The sequence below is a fragment of the Malaclemys terrapin genome, chromosome 6 (assembly GCF_027887155.1).
Source record: "Malaclemys terrapin pileata isolate rMalTer1 chromosome 6, rMalTer1.hap1, whole genome shotgun sequence".
Taxonomy (NCBI): Eukaryota; Metazoa; Chordata; order Testudines; family Emydidae; genus Malaclemys; species Malaclemys terrapin.
The window spans coordinates 122105927-122121468 of NC_071510.1; the positions used below are offsets into that span (position 1 = coordinate 122105927).

The 15542-nt window shown below is 53.2% G+C and overlaps 1 protein-coding gene across 1 annotated transcript in view; it reads right to left on the reverse strand.

Annotated features, from left to right (window-relative positions):
• Positions 1 to 2387: 2387 nt before the first annotated feature.
• LOC128838814 (urea transporter 2-like) overlaps positions 2388 to 15542 on the reverse strand; it is a 50791-nt gene continuing 37636 nt past the window's right edge. The window contains exons 10-13 of the mRNA XM_054031239.1: positions 15185 to 15319; positions 13515 to 13564; positions 11352 to 12081; positions 2388 to 2521 (exon numbers count right to left, since the gene is read on the reverse strand). Coding sequence (XP_053887214.1) covers positions 2388 to 2521; positions 11352 to 12081; positions 13515 to 13564; positions 15185 to 15319 — 1049 coding nt within the window. The remainder of the gene's footprint in view (positions 2522 to 11351; positions 12082 to 13514; positions 13565 to 15184; positions 15320 to 15542) is intronic.

A 15542-nucleotide genomic window follows, 5' to 3' on the forward strand; every position in this document is an offset into this window, starting at 1 on the left:
TCAGGGCAGGGGCTGGGTGTGTGTGTGGGGGTGCAGGAGTCAGGGCAGGGGCTGGGTGTGTGTGTGGGGGTGCATGAGTCAGGGCAGGGGCTGTGTGTGTGTGGGGGTGCAGGAGTCAGGGCAGGGGCTGGGTGTGTGTGGGGGGGTGCAGGAGTCAGGGCAGGGGGCTGGGTGTGTGGGGGTGCAGGAGTCAGGGCAGGGGCTGGGTGTGTGTGAGGGGGTGCAGGAGTCAGGGCAGGGGGCTGGGTGTGTGGGGGGTGCAGGAGTCAGGGCAGGGGCTGGGTGTGTGTGTGGGTGTGCAGGAGTCAGGGCAGTGGCTGGGTGTGTGTGGGGGGGTGCAGGAGTCAGGGCAGGGGCTGGGTGTGTGTGTGTGGGGGTGCAGGAGTCAGGGCAGGGGCTGGGTGTGTGTGTGGGGTGCAGGAGTCAGGGCAGGGGGCTGGGTGTGTGTGTGGGGGTGCAGGAGTCAGGGCAGGGGCTGGGTGTGTGTGTGGGGGTGCAGGAGTCAGGGCAGGGGCTGGGTGTGTGTGTGTGGGGGTGCAGGAGTCAGGGCAGGGGCTGGGTGTGTGGGGGGGTGCAGGAGTCAGGGCAGGGGGCTGGGTGTGTGTGGGGGGGTGCAGGAGTCAGGGCAGGGGCTGGGTGTGTGTGGGGGGTTGCAGGAGTCAGGGCAGGGGCTGGGTGTGTGTGTGGGAATGCAGAAGTCAGGGCAGGGGCTGGGTGTGTGTGTGGGGGTGCAGGAGTCAGGGCAGGGGGCTAGGTGTGTGAGGGGGTGCAGGAGTCAGGGCAGGGGCTGGGTGTGTGTGTGGGGGTGCAGGAGTCAGGGCAGGGGCTGGGTGTGTGTGTGGGGGTGCAGGAGTCAGGGCAGGGGCTGGGTGTGTGTGTGGGGGTGCAGGAGTCAGGGCAGGGGCTGGGTGTGTGTGTGGGGGTGCAGGAGTCAGGGCAGGGGGCTGGGTGTGTGGGGGGTGCAGGAGTCAGGGCAGGGGCTGGGTGTGTGTGTGGGGGTGCAGGAGTCAGGGCAGGGGCTGGGTGTGTGTGAGGGGGGTGCAGGAGTCAGGGCAGGGGCTGGGTGTGTGAGGGGGGAATGCAGGAGTCAGGGCAGGGGCTGGGTGTGTGTGTGGGGGTGCAGGAGTCAGGGCAGGGGCTGGGTGTGTGTGTGGGGGTGCATGAGTCAGGGCAGGGGCTGGGTGTGTGTGGGGGTGCAGGAGTCAGGGCAGGGGCTGGGTGTGTGGGGGGTGCAGGAGTCAGGGCAGGGGCTGGGTGTGTGTGTGGGAATGCAGGAGTCAGGGCAGGGGCTGGGTGTGTGGGGGGTGCAGGAGTCAGGGCAGGGGCTGGGTGTGTGTGTGGGAATGCAGGAGTCAGGGCAGGGGCTGGGTGTGTGTGTGGGGGGGTGCAGGAGTCAGGGCAGGGGCTGGGTGTGTGTGTGGGGGGTGCAGGAGTCAGGGCAGGGGCTGGGTGTGTGTGTGTGGGGAATGCAGGAGTCAGGGCAGGGGCTGGGTGTGTGTGTGGGGGTGCAGGAGTCAGGGCAGGGGCTGGGTGTGTGGGGGGTGCAGGAGTCAGGGCAGGGGCTGGGTGTGTGTGTGGGGGGGTGCAGGAGTCAGGGCAGGGGCTGGGTGTGTGTGTGGGGGTGCAGGAGTCAGGGCAGGGGCTGGGTGTGTGTGTGTGGGGGTGCAGGAGTCAGGGCAGGGGCTGGGTTTGTGTGAGGGGTTCAGGGGGCTGGGTGTGTGAGGGGGTGCAGGAGTCAGGGCAGGGGGCTGGGTGTGTGGGGGGTGCAGGAGTCAGGGCAGGGGCTGGGTGTGTGTGGGGGTGCAGGAGTCAGGGCAGGGGCTGGGTGTGTGTGTGGGGGTGCAGGAGTCAGGGCAGGGGCTGGGTGTGTGTGTGGGGGTGCAGGAGTCAGGGCAGGGGCTGGGTGTGTGGGTGGTGCAGGAGTCAGGGCAGGGGCTGGGTGTGTGGGGGGTGCAGGAGTCAGGGCAGGGGCTGGGTGTGTGTGTGTGGGAATGCAGGAGTCAGGGCAGGGGGCTGGGTGTGTGTGAGGCAGTGCAGGGGGCTGGGTGTGTGGGGGGTGCAGGAGTCAGGGCAGGGGGCTCAGTGTATGTGAGGGGGAGCAGGGAGTGGGGAGTGCAGGGGTTAGGGAGGGCAGGAGGCTGTGGGGGTGGGCTGGAGTCATGGGGGTGCTCACGCAGAGGGCTGGAGTGGGTATGCCCCAATTGCAGCCCCTTCCCCAACACCTCACCCCCGCCTCTTCTTCTCCTCCTCCTCCTCTCCAGAGCAGCGTGCTGCGGCTCACTACTCCCTCAGCCCCCCTCCTGCCAGCAAGGCTGATCCAGCTGACTGGCGGGGGGCGAGGGGGAAAGGGAACGTAGCACGCTGGGGAAAGAGGTCGGGGAGAGGCCTCACCCCTGCCTCTTCTTCTCCTCCTCCTCCCCAGAGCGGCGTGCTGCGGCTTCCTCCTCTCCCTTTCTCCCTCCTGCCGGCAAGGCTGATCCAGCTGATCGGCGGGTGGCTGGGGAGGAGGGAACGTAGCACGCTGGGGAAAGGGGCGGGGCAGGAGCCAGGCTGCCGGCAGAGGCTGCCATGGAGCCGCAGCAGCCCGCAGCGTCAAGCTCTGACCCCACACAGGAGAGAGTGGGGGGTGGAGAAGAGCATGCCAGGGTCCCTTTCGACCGTGGGCCCGGAGCTATGGTGCCAGTGGTGCCATTATAAATCTGGTATTGCCCATAATCCTGCTGTGGAGTGGCTACAATACAGAATGGTCAGCTCTGTCTCCCAGAGCCCTGATTGGTGAGGGCATGGGCAGACAGGGGAGCTGGGCCTAGAGAACAAGGTGGAAACACCACCCACTGACTTCTTGCTGCCCATCAGAAGGGAGAAATCTCTCTCCAAAACAAGGACAGGGGAGGGGTGTGACGGGATCCCCTAGGGGGCAGCCTGGGACTCTGAGACCACTGTGTCCCCTTATCTCTCCAGCCTGGGCTGTCTCTCACCATGCTTTGCTAGTGACAAGCAGCAAACCCCTCCAGGCTCTGTGATCACTCAGCCATCAGCATGTGGAGCTCCACACCCAGCTAGATTGCATAAATGCTTCCAGAGCCATTCATGAATCAAAGAGAAAGGCACCAGCCAAATCCCCCTAGCTGCCAGCCTTGTACCCCAGGAATGTACCATCTTGCACTGCTCAAGACAAGCAGTGCAAATTTATTAATAGGTTCACCGCTTCATCAATGGAAAGTGAATATACATCAGCCATTGCAAACCTGAGCAGATTTACCACACACTTCGGGCAAACTCACTGGTAAAGATAAACAGTAAAAGAAGTTTATTGACTACAAAAGATAGATCTTAAGTGATTACAAATGATAGGCAAAACATCAGAGTTAGTTACCAAAATAAAATAAAATATAAGCACGCAGTCTAACCTCTCAACCTATTAGACTGGGCAACATCTAGATTAAGCAGTTTTTCCTCATCCCCACTGGATATTGAAGTTCATAGTACACAGGTTTCACCTTTGAAACCTGGGCCAGTCCCCTCTGTTGGAGTCTTCAGCGTGTCCTTGTTGCTTGCAGCGTAGGTGGGGGAAGGAGAAAGGCCAAGCCTGTGGACCTGTGTTCTGTTTTATACCCTCAGTCCCATATGCTTGTAGAACACAAGTCCAGGCAAGTCTGGTGGGCATTGCTGAGTACCCAAGCAAGGTTGAGCAATTCCCCTGGTGTGGCCTTATGCAGGTGAGTCATTGAATTGTAGCTCCCTTGCTGGACAATGGTTGTTCAGCATCCACCCGGATGTTGGTTACCTCCTTTGTCATTGTTTCTGGAGAGCTATCTGGGCACCCCCCAAACTCACAGCGTATTTTAGTGACAACCGTACAACACATTCTCATAACTTCATATGCACTGATGATATATATATTTAGATAGAAAAATGACTTTCAGCAGATCATAACCTTTCCCCTGACACCTCACACGGCCTGCTTTATATGCAAGATCAATTATATATAAATGAGAAATATGGGGGTTACAGAGCGCTCCCCCAAGGTATAGAATGTCAAAAGGGGACACTGATGCACCTCCCCCCTGGCCTGGGAGAGAAGAAGAAGAACCTCAGTAGGAGCAGAGGTGAGGCGGCGGGGGCGGGGGAGGAAGGGAGGGAACTGAATGGATGAGGGGCAGTGGGTAAGCTGATCAGAGAGAGCCTGGGTGGGAGCAAAATTATTTACTGGGCAGGAGATGGGCGGATGTGGGGGTGAGAGCTCCTGCAGCAGGAGCTGAAAATGCCTTGACTCAATACATCTGGCTGCGTGGGCACCAGTGACTGGCAGCCAAACCCTTTGGAGCTGGGCAAGGGGAAGTTGAAAATCAAAAGACAGACCGAAAGAAATGCGACTTCCGATTTTCTTTATTTTTTAACCTAAACTCATGATTGGTGGTGTCTGGCTCATGACTTTTGAGAGCTTGCGGTTGCCAACATTGCTTCTGTGGCCAGTTCCAGGGCAGAAGATGCCTTGTTTGGGGCTGAGAGGCTGGGGCTGCTGGTAATATGGACTCCTGTGACAATGAGGGTCCAGACATCTCAAAGGGAGAACCCTAGGAATTAACCTGGGGCAGGGAGTGTTAAACCCCAGGAATAATCAGTTACATCAACTGATTACATGTGGTGATATTGTATTATTAAAATATCGCAGGTAACTGTGTTAGTCTGTATCCACAAAAACAACAAGGAGTCCGGTGGCACCTTAAAGACTTACAGATTTATTTGGGCATAAGCTTTCCTGGGTAAAAAACCCACTTCTTTAGATGCATGGAGTGAAAATTACAGATGTAGGCATTATATGCTGACACATGAAGAGAAGGGAGTTACCTTACAAGTGGAGAAACAGTGTGAACAAGGCCAGTTCAGTCAGGATGGATGTGGTCCACTCCCAGTAATTGATGAGGAGGAGAAGGAAATTAATTCCAGGAGAAGGAAAATTGCTTTTGTAGTGAGCCAGCCACTCCCAGTCCCTATTCAAGGCCAAATTAATGGTGTTAAGTTTGCAAATGAATTTTAGTTCTGCAGTTTCTGTCTCTGAAGCTTTTTTATTCAAGTATGGCTACTTTTAAATCTGTTATAGAATGTCCAGGGAGACTGAAGTGTTCTCCTGCAGGAGAGTGGGCAAACTATGTCCCGCAGGCCACATCCATCCTGTGGGACCATCCTTACTGGCCCTTGAGCTCCCGGCTGGAGAGGCTAGCCCCTGGCCCCTCCCCTGCAGCTACGCCACTGCGCGGGCAGCGCTCTGGGTGGCGGGGCTCTGAGCTCCTGCTGAGTAGAGCATGTCTAGCTCCGGCCTGGCGGTGCGACTGCCATAAGGGGGCCGGGGCCGGGGCCGGGGCCAGGGGAGGGTTGGATAAGGGCTGGGGTGTAATGGGGGGCAGTCAGGAGACAGGGAGCAAGGGGCGGTTGGATGGGGCGGAGGTTCTGCGGGTGGGGGAGGTTGGATAGGCGTGGGGTCCCGCGGGGCCTGTCGGGGATGGGGGTGTGGATAGGGGTCAGGTGACTGGGAGCAGGGGGATTGGATAGGGGTTGGGTCCTGGGGGGGGGTGGTTAGGGGCGAAAGTCCTGGTAGGGGGTGGTTAGGGGACAATGAGCAGAGGGGGTTGAATGGGTCGGAGGTTCTGAGGGGGGCAGTCAGGGGGTGGGAAGTGGGAGGGGGCTGTTTGGGGAGGCACAGCCTTCCCTATGCAGCCCTCCATATAGTTTTGCAACCTCCTTGTGGCCCTTGGGCCACAAAGTTTGCCCACCCCCGTCCTACTGGCTTTTGTATGTTACCATCCCTGATGTTGGATTTGTGTCCATTTATTCTTTTACATAGAGACTTTCCGGTTTGGCCAATGTACATAGCAGAGGGGCATCACTGGCATATGATGGCATATATCACATTAGTAGATGTGCAGGTGAATGAGCCCCTGATGGTGTGGCTGATGTGATTGGGTCCTCTGATGGTGTCGCTAGAGTAGATATGGGGACAGAGCAGGCAACAAGGTTTGTTATAGGGATTGGTTCCTGGGTTAGTGTTTCTGTGGTGTGGTGTGTAGTTGAGTATTTGCTTCAGGTTGGGGGGTTGTCTGTAAGTGAGGACTGGCCTGCATCCCAAGATCTGTGAGAGTGAGGGATCATTTTCCAGGATAGGTGTAGAGCGTTGATGATGTGCTGGAGAGGTTTTAGCTAGGGGCTGTATGTGATGGCCAGTGGTGTTAACAAACCTCGTTGCCTACTCTGTTCTGATGAAACTGTTTTGGCAGCCTTTGTTTCTGGGGCTTATTCCTGCCTCCCAAAGCATAGGCGTGGGAAGTAGTGGTGCAGGGGGTGCTCCAGCACCCCTAGGTTTTATGCTGGGACACTGGCCCCGTGCCCTGCTCCCCAGCCACTGGCTTCACACATAAAACCTGGGGGCGTTTCCTGTGCCTATGCCCTGCTCCTGGTCCTCCGCCTGCACTCTGCTCCCCAACGCCTCATCTCACCTGGGGCTCGGGTCCTGGCTAGCGGCTCCACCTCCGCTCCCAGGCCTCTGCTTCCAGGGCCCGCACCACTTCTGTCCCTGCTCCTGGGGCCCTGGCCGCTGGGCCAGCTTCCCAGCTGTTGGCCCTGTCCCCGGGGCCCCGTGCCCAGCTCCACAGTTGGGGCTCTGCTCTTGGCCCCACACATGGGGTCCTGGCTGCTGGCGCCTGCCTGGGGCTCCGCTCCTGGCCCCGCGCCCGCCCCCAGCTGTGGCCTTGGCCCCCTTTCCCCTGTCTGGGTCCCCCCCTCCCTGATGCACAGCCCTGCTCCCAGCCGGGGGGTGGGGGAGGGACAGGAGTAAGGGGGATGGCTTTCAGCACCCCTACTACTAAAAATGTTCCAGTGCCACTCAGACCCCAAGGGCTGTGGAAGGGTCCCAATGGGGCTCGGGCCAAGTCAGAGGCAAGTGGAGTTCTCAGGCACGGGGTATGGGATCTGGGAAGCAGCCTGGGTCTCTGACACGCTTCAAACCAAACACACTGCTTCAGGTAGAATAAACAAATAGATTTATTAACTATAAGGATAGATTTTAAGTGATTATAAGTCAAAACATAACAAGTAAGATTTGGTCAAATGAAATAAAAGCAAAACGCATTCTAAGCTGATTTTAACACTTTCAATGCCCTTACAAACTTAGATGCGTCTCAATACAGGCTGGCTGGTTGCCCTTCAGCCAGGCTCTCCCCTTTGATCAGCACTTCAGTCGCTTGGTGTGGTGTCTGTAGATGTAGGTGGAAGAGAGAGGAAGAGCATGGCAAACGTCTCTCCCTTTTATCATGTTATTTCTTCCCACTTGGCTTTGCCCCCCTCTTCAAAGTCAGGTGAGCATTACCTCATCCTAGTCCCAAACTGACCAAAGGAAGGAGGGTGATTCACTCGAGAGTCTAACAGATCCTTTTGTTGATGCCTAGGCCAGCGTCCTTTGTTCCTGTGAGGCTGGGCTGGGTTTATCCCATCCATGCCCTGACGAGGTGTGAACGGCCCCTCTGTTCTTGGAGAGTTTTGCCTGGGCTTGCTTTAAGCCATAACCTATAACCTTACTATAACATCACTGTAACAATTACTATAACATCACTATAACAACCATGCTCAGTGCATCATGAACCTTCTGAAGACACCCGACATGACAAACTTTACATTGGCTACCACACAGTCATTTTACAAGGATGAACATGGGGGTGCTGAGTGTTTCCTTGAGGTACAGAGAGGCACCGCAAGTGGAGTTCCCAGGCATGGAGTGTGGGATTTGGGAACCACTTAACCAGCCTGGGTGGTTCCTGCACTTACGGTACTTCCCCAGGGGTAGATTCCTGCCTCAGCAGGCAAAGCAGGCTACTTCCTCTCACCTCCCACAGTATGCAAAGGGCTGGAGTGCTACCAAAACACTGATCTCTGTATTCTCAGAGCCAGCTGTGTTCCTTGCTGGCTCTGTGCCCACTCACGCTCAATGACTGTCAGTGCCTTCACCCGCCTCTTGAGATTGGGGGCGAGGGAAGAAGTGTCCACCATCTCCTGAAGGAGATTGGATGGCTGTTGAAGAACTGCCAACTGGCAGCAGGAGCGGTGATGTGGTGGGTGCCAGAAGCAAATACTGGTTGGGGGAGTCACAAATTTAATTGATGTGGGATTATTGTCTGGGATGGGATGCAGAGGTCATTTAGAGGTTGGGAGCAGGGTGAGGTTTCAGAGGTAGCTGATCTGATAGTGTAGGGGTGCAGAATTAAACTGATGTAGGACGAGAGCCAGGGGGGAACATGTGAGACTGAATTAGGGGACACACAATTAATTAATTGGCATCCAAGTTTTTCAGGAGGAAATGGGAATCCTTTTGCCATCAAGCAGAACTTGATGCAAACATTCTAATTTTATTCAAATGTAACTTTTTAATGTAGCTGGAGGGTTTTGTGATGCGATATTGACAGCTATGGGGGCTGTGTAAGAAGTAGGACAGAAAACGCTCAGAGTGAACAGCTCCCTCATACTGGAGACATTTCTCACAATCCCAGAATTGCTCATATTTCAATGTCAAAAAAATGAGAATGCAAAAGACAGCTTGAAAACTCGCACAATTTATGAACTCTGAGTATAGTTTATTTGGTATAAATGATACAGAGAAACGTAACAACATAGCTTCAATAATAAGGTAAGTTACTTCTGTAAGTAAGGATGGAGCTGTTTGTTATCCTGGGAAACAGTGACAAAATAGGTACCTGTAGATGCAACAGTGAATGGCAGGGATTCCTGGATAACATTTCTGTGATAACTTGTCTGAAATTAAAGTCTGTCTAATATGTACAGTGTGGAGTAGACTATTTGTCATAGTGAGACAAATGGCACTTCTGTATTTGATATATATATTGTCTAAGGCACAATTCACTATAAGCAACATATTGGATCTTATGAATGACTTAAGAAGACACACTTCGTTTGTATTTTTTTTTCTGATTGACTTGCTTCAGTATTGCTATAATAACCCTGATTCTCAGCTGGTATAAACTGAAATAACTCCGCCAAAGTCAATGTAACGAGGCTGATTTCCGCCAGCTAAGGATCAGGCCCTTAAAATGTATGCTCCATATAACTCTCTAGATTTTGAAATATCAATGAAATCTGGTCTTCGCCTTTCCTCTGTGGTTTTTACCTTCTCTGGTGCAGATTCCCATGACAAGGTAGATTTCAGTTCAGACAGTGATAGCTAACACTTTCCATAGGAATATAGATGTACAGAGAAATATAAACATACGCATCCTCCGGACAAAATATGACCCAAACCAATACCCATTGAAGGGACCTGTTGATTTCAAAGAGAATTGGCTTGGACTCTTATGCCCTGATATTAAGGACCTCATCCCGGCCTCCAGGCCTGCAGGCACAAAACTGTGCCATCAGCTAACTGTGCTCACGGCTGCAGGTGCGAACACTAGCACTTGGGCATCTAATCATTGATTTGTGTGGCACCGTTGTAATTTAGATGCAATTCATTGCAGATGTAAATTTGCACGAGCACAAATAGCGTCGGAGTTGTAAAATCAAACACTAAATATTGCATCAGGTGTTGGTTACAGTCTCCTAAAAATCTGGCAAGCCGCTGAGTTTTCTGTTGCTTGTCTTCACATATAACTTACTTCTACAAGCTCTTTTTAGTCTATTTGCTATCTTTACGATCACTTCAACAATGTGCGCCTTTGGAAAAAATGCCGTGACTAAACAGAGAAGGAAAATGCATATACCTATAACCTAGATGTGCAATTTTTTATTAACACCACAAAATGCTGTGCAGAGCTTTAGCAAGTAAAGCATGGCAAACGGTATCATTTTTCAAGTGATATTTGAAGCATTGTTCATATTTAAACATTCCAGTTTGAAAACTCAATAAAAAATGTGCAGGAAAATACTGCCTGGTCACCTTGAATATTTCTCTTTTGGCGCTTGACTTACTTGCATTCACTTTCAAGGCCCTTCACAGCTTATCCCCACCCTACCTCACATCTTTCATTCAGTTTCAAGATGCTGAATCTTGCCGCCAGTCGGCCCAAGGTATCAGCCTTCACTGTTACGTTTTCAAATACCTTTGTGCTCTCTCCCATGGGGCCCCCTCACACCTGGGAGAAGCTCCTCATAGACACCCACCAAGTGTGGGGGAGCAGGCTCAGCCCAGCAGCAGGATCCAGCGCAGAGGGACTTAATGTGGGGGGATCCAGGTGGGGGTAACAGAGGTCTCTGTGGGGCAATCTGGGTGCGGGCGGCTCAGTGGGAGATCTGGATGCACAGAAGCTCATTGGTGGGTTCCAGGGGCAGGGGCAGTGGGACTCTGCAGGGGATCCAGGTGAAGGTGTTTGTGGCTCAGTGGGGAGGTCTCGGTCTAGGTGCAGGGGAGGTGGGGTTCATTTGGGTGGGGGTGCAGGTGGTTGAGACTCAGTGGGGAGGGTGTCTGGGGGGGGCTCATCGGAGTGGTACAGATGCAGGGGAGGTGGGGCTTGTCAGGGTGAGGGTTCGATGGGCCTGCTTAACAGGGGAGCCCCAGCTTTTGCCAAGGGGATGCCGCATGCTGGGCTCCAGCTTCCCCCCTACCCCCGCTTGCCCCATCCCCTTCTCTTCCCCATCCCATGCCCCTTCCCCACCGCTCCATCTCCTCCTCATCCCACCCCCTTCCTTCTCCACTGCCTCTTTCCCCCACCCCCCCTTGCCCCATCCCCTTCTCTTCCCCATCCCATGCCCCTTCCCCACTGCCCCATCTCCTCCCCACTCCACCCCCTTCCTTCCCCCCTGCCCCTGCTTCCCCTATCCCTTTCTCTTCCCCATCCCATGCCCTTCCCCATTGCGCCATCTCTTCCCCACCACACCCCCTTCTTTCCCCACTGCCTCTTTCCCCCTGCCCCCACTTGCCCCATCCCCTTCTCTTCCCCATCCCATGCCCCTTCCCCACCGCTCCATCTCCTCCTCATCCCACCCCCTTCCTTCTCCACTGCCTCTTTCCCCCACCCCCGTTTGCCCCATCCCCTTCTCTTCCCCATCCCATGCCCCTTCCCCACTGCCCCATCTCCTCCCCACTCCACCCCCTTCCTTCTCCCCTGCCCCTGCTTCCCCTATCCCTTTCTCTTCCCCATCCCATACCCTTCCCCACTGCGCCATCTCTTCCCCACCACAGCCCCTTCCTTCCCCACTGCCTCTTTCCCCCTGCCCCTGCTTCCCCTAGCCCCTTCTCTTCCCCATCCCATGCCCCTTCCCCACTGCTCCATCTCCTCCACATCCCACCCCCTTCTTTCCCTCCTGCCTCTTCCCCCCTGCCCCCGCTTCCCCCATCCCTTTCTTTTCCCCATCCCATGCCCCTTCCCCACTGCTCCATCTCCTCCCCAGGCTTGCGGGGCAGGGGGTAAACCGCCACCCAGCACGAGCCAGCGGAGCGGAGCGGGTTGGGACTGGGTCGCTCCACTTCCTGCCTCCCGGTGATTGCAGGGTGGGTCTGACCCCGCACTCACGGGGCGGGGGGAAGTGGAGTAACCTGGCCCCTGCCCGCTCTGCTCTGCTCCCCTGGTTCCCAGCCTTGGGACTTGCGGGGTAGGGGGGAACTGCCCCCTGGCACTCACCAGTGGCACGGCTAGGAGCCAGCGGAGTGGAGCGGGCTGGGGCCGGGTCACTCCACTTCCCACCACCTGCTGAGTGCAGGGTGTGCCCAACCCCTGCTGCAGTCCCCTGGGACACATAGCTTAGGGGAGGGGATGGAGTGGGGGTGGGGCTGGTGCGGAGCAAGGCTGGGAAGAGGTGGGGCGGGGGCAGAGCAGGGGCGGAGACAGCTTTCCTGGCTGGCTCAGCTGGCCGGGTGATTGGGCTGGCCGGGGCCCCTTCTGAGTCTGGGCACGGCGGCACGGCGCCACTGGCGCCATTGTAAGCCCGGTACTGCTTCTTCATTGTGAGGTAATACTCTCGGTTGGCTTCTGGGTAAGTGACTTTGGCGAGAGGTAACTTGTAGATGGCAGAGATGTTTGTGGTTATTAACAGAAAGGTGAGTGCAGACAAGCAGAAAGGCCAGGTAAACGCTGGTAATCCGAACTGAAAAGAAGAGAATATTCATCATTTTAATCATTCTGGGACCCTCCTTAACTTAATCCTCCAGCCTTAAACATAATTCAAAACTAGGAGGTCTGTGATGAGCCTTCTCAGAGGAGTCTTGTTTCCCAAGTGGGTAGCTGCCTTTTTCCTCTTTACCAAAGCATAGACATTTGCTTGTGGGATGGTAACAACATTATGGGACCAAGTATCAGAGGGGTAGCCGTGTTAGTCTGGATCTGTAAAAAGCAACTGAGAGTCCTGTGGCACCTTTAAGACTAACAGATGTATTGGAGCATAAGCTTTCGTGGGTGAATACCATGTGTCTGACGAAGTGGATATTCACCCACAAAAGCTTATGCTCCAATACATCTGTTAATCTTAAAGGTGCCACAGGACTCTCTGTAACATTATGGGACCTGTCACATACGATAAGTATGGGCTGCACAGAGAATGGTGTATGACTAAATCCTTTCCTCAGTCACACCTATGCAACTCCAGTGAGATCAAGTGTGAAGCCGGGCAGAATGTGGCCAGCCGGCTATAGATCTGAATGCAGGAGTAGAAGCCAGAAAATTAACTCTGCCCTGGTTCTTGCACCAACGCCTTTTGGGGACCTGGGCAAGTTGTTGTTGTCATCATCACCATCATGACAAAACCCAAAGGGACCTGGCTTCCTTGCAAATTGAGTGCCATCTGGAACAATCTCTGGCTAGGTCCTTAAGGTGGTCTACCTGGGCAAGTCACTTAGTCCTATATCCTCAAAGGCAGTCAGGTGCCTAACTTGTGTTTGGTGAGCGGTGCCTTAGAGTACGTCCACACTACCCGCCGGATTGGTGGGTAGCGATCGATCTATCGGGGATCAATTTATTACGTCTCGTCTAGACGCGATAAATTGATCCCCGAACGCGCTCCCCGTCGACTCCGGAACTCCACCAGGGAGAGAGGCGGAAGCGGAGTCGACAGGGGAGCTGCGGCCATCGATCCCGTGCTGTGAGGAAGGGAGGTAAGTCGATCTAAGATACGTCGACTTCAGCTATGCTATTCTCGTAGCTGAAGTTGCGTATTTTAGATCGATCCCCTCCCAGTGTAGACCAGGCCTTAGTGTCTTCAGCTGTAAAATATGGCTAATGAGCCCTACCTTGCAGAGATATTGAGGGATGATTAGTTCATGTAGGGCCTGCACTTTGAAGATGAAAAGTTCTAAGCTATTTATAAAATATTTTAATGAGCAGTGCAACTGTCCCATGTGGCAAAACCTGTTCCCGCTTTGGTTGGGTTCAGGGATGCCTTCTCAATGGGATGGGATGGCTCTGTATATATAACCTGTTTATACCACACTGGAGATTAGGAAACTAAATAGCAAGGATTTAAATCTGTTTTCAGAAACATATCTCACTTCCCTATTAGTTGGCCCCGAGCTATTAAAAACTTACCACAGAAAACATATTGGCCACAGTTGCTCCCAGATAGGCACAAAAGAACGCTGTGAAAAGACAGACAGACAATTCCTGGTAAATAAGATTACTCACAGCACTGAAGAAACGAGTAAGGACAGCGGTCTTGGCCAAGCCCTGCCACTGCACTTTACAGTCCCCTCGTCCTATCATTCATGAGAGCATAAGGATTAGTCTCATTCTGAACTCTCCTTTTCACTAGGGTGACCAGCCTGCAAGTGTGAAAAATCGGGACAGGAGGTGGGGGGTAATAGGAGCTTATATAAGAAAAAGACCCAAAAATCGGGACCGTCCCTATAAAATCAGGACATCTGGTCACCCTACTTTTCACAGAGAGTGCGTGCTCCTTCCAACCATGCAAAAGGCACAATAGGTCATGCCCAACAATAGAAATGAAACAATGAAAAGATCTGATCTACCTGGATTTCAGGAAAGCAGTCCCACATGGGGTATTATTAGTTAAATTGGAGAAGATGGGGATTAATAAGAGAATTGAAAGGTGGGTAAGGAACTGGTTAAATGGGAGTCTACAATGGGTCATGAACTATCAGGCTGGAGGGAGGTTACTAGTGGAGTTCCTCAGGGATCAGCCTTGCCACCAATCTTATTTAACATGTTAATTAATGACCTTGTCTCAGGGTCTCAACTGACCACCGTATTTGGGATCGGGAAGGAATTTTCCCCCAGGTCAGAGACACTGGTTTTTTTTTTCACCTTCCTCCGTAGTGTGGGTCACTTGCTGGGTTGAGTTACTGTAATAGTGGCTTCTCTGTAACTTGAAGTCTTTCAATCAAGATTTCAGGATTTCAGTAACTCATCCAGAGGTTATGGGCCTATTACAGGAGTGGGCGGGTGAGGTTCATGAGGTGACCAGGAGGTCAGACTAAATGATCACGACGGCTCCTTCTGGCCTTAAAGTTTACAAGTCTAAGAGTACGACTGTGGAAAGAGAATACTTGGAAATTGCAAGGATGCACCTTGAAGGCTGGAAAGCACTGTATCTCTTCTGTCTTTAGACACAACCAGACTATAATGTGAGCCAGTGAAGAAATCAAATCTCATTTATTGAATGAGCAAAGGGTCCATTCTGAAATCTATATGATGCGGATATACTGACACCTGACATGGAATTGCTTTATAAAAGCATTTCTGAAAGAACGCTGAGCTAACGCACAATTCCACTCTGCATTTAAATAGGGATAGTAAGTTGTGCAATGTAGTTTCAGGTAGAGACGGATCTGAAGCAGCCTGGTACTGATCGTCTCCAAAGTTTAGGCATGTCCATATCTGGGGAAATAGTTTGGGTCCATCCCTAGTTTCAGCTATACCAGCATGATGTGTTGAAGAGCATTGAACAGGCACATTTTATACATCAAAACATCTATCCATAAGTCACAGAGTCATTGGGTAAACAGCTCTTGAAAGATGTTTCTTTTGGCATGGCTGAAGGCAAATGTATTATTTTTGTTTTGACAGCATAAATTAGAGGGATCGACACCTCTGACGGAAATAATCTTCAGCCTCGCCTAAATTCATCCGCAGACCTAGCTGTGAACTTTGTGGCTTCACGCCTCTCTAGTACAAAAGCCTCCTGTATTTTCGTTTTCAGAAGGAATGACCCCAGAAATGGACACTCATCAGGTACATACCACAGGCAATTGCTAGCAGGTGGGTCTGCCATGTCAGAGCATAGAACATGCCCCCGATAGCGATGCATGCGAGGCAACTGTTGTAATTCCACAAGCCAGCGTAGATATTGCTAAAAGGTGCTGCTAGGCTCAGTGCTGTAAAGGAAGTCAGAAAAATCTCACTGCTGGGCTTAAGGGATAAAAGACACTAAGAACTGGAACGAATCAGATTTGTAAAGGATTAGCAGGTATCACTCCCAGTAGGCCAAGCTCTGATTTCACTCCCACTGGTGTAAATCCAGAGTTACTCCACCAAAGCCAGTGGAGTTACTCTGGACTTCCTTGGGGTGACTGAGGACAGAATCCCTGTCTCTATGAC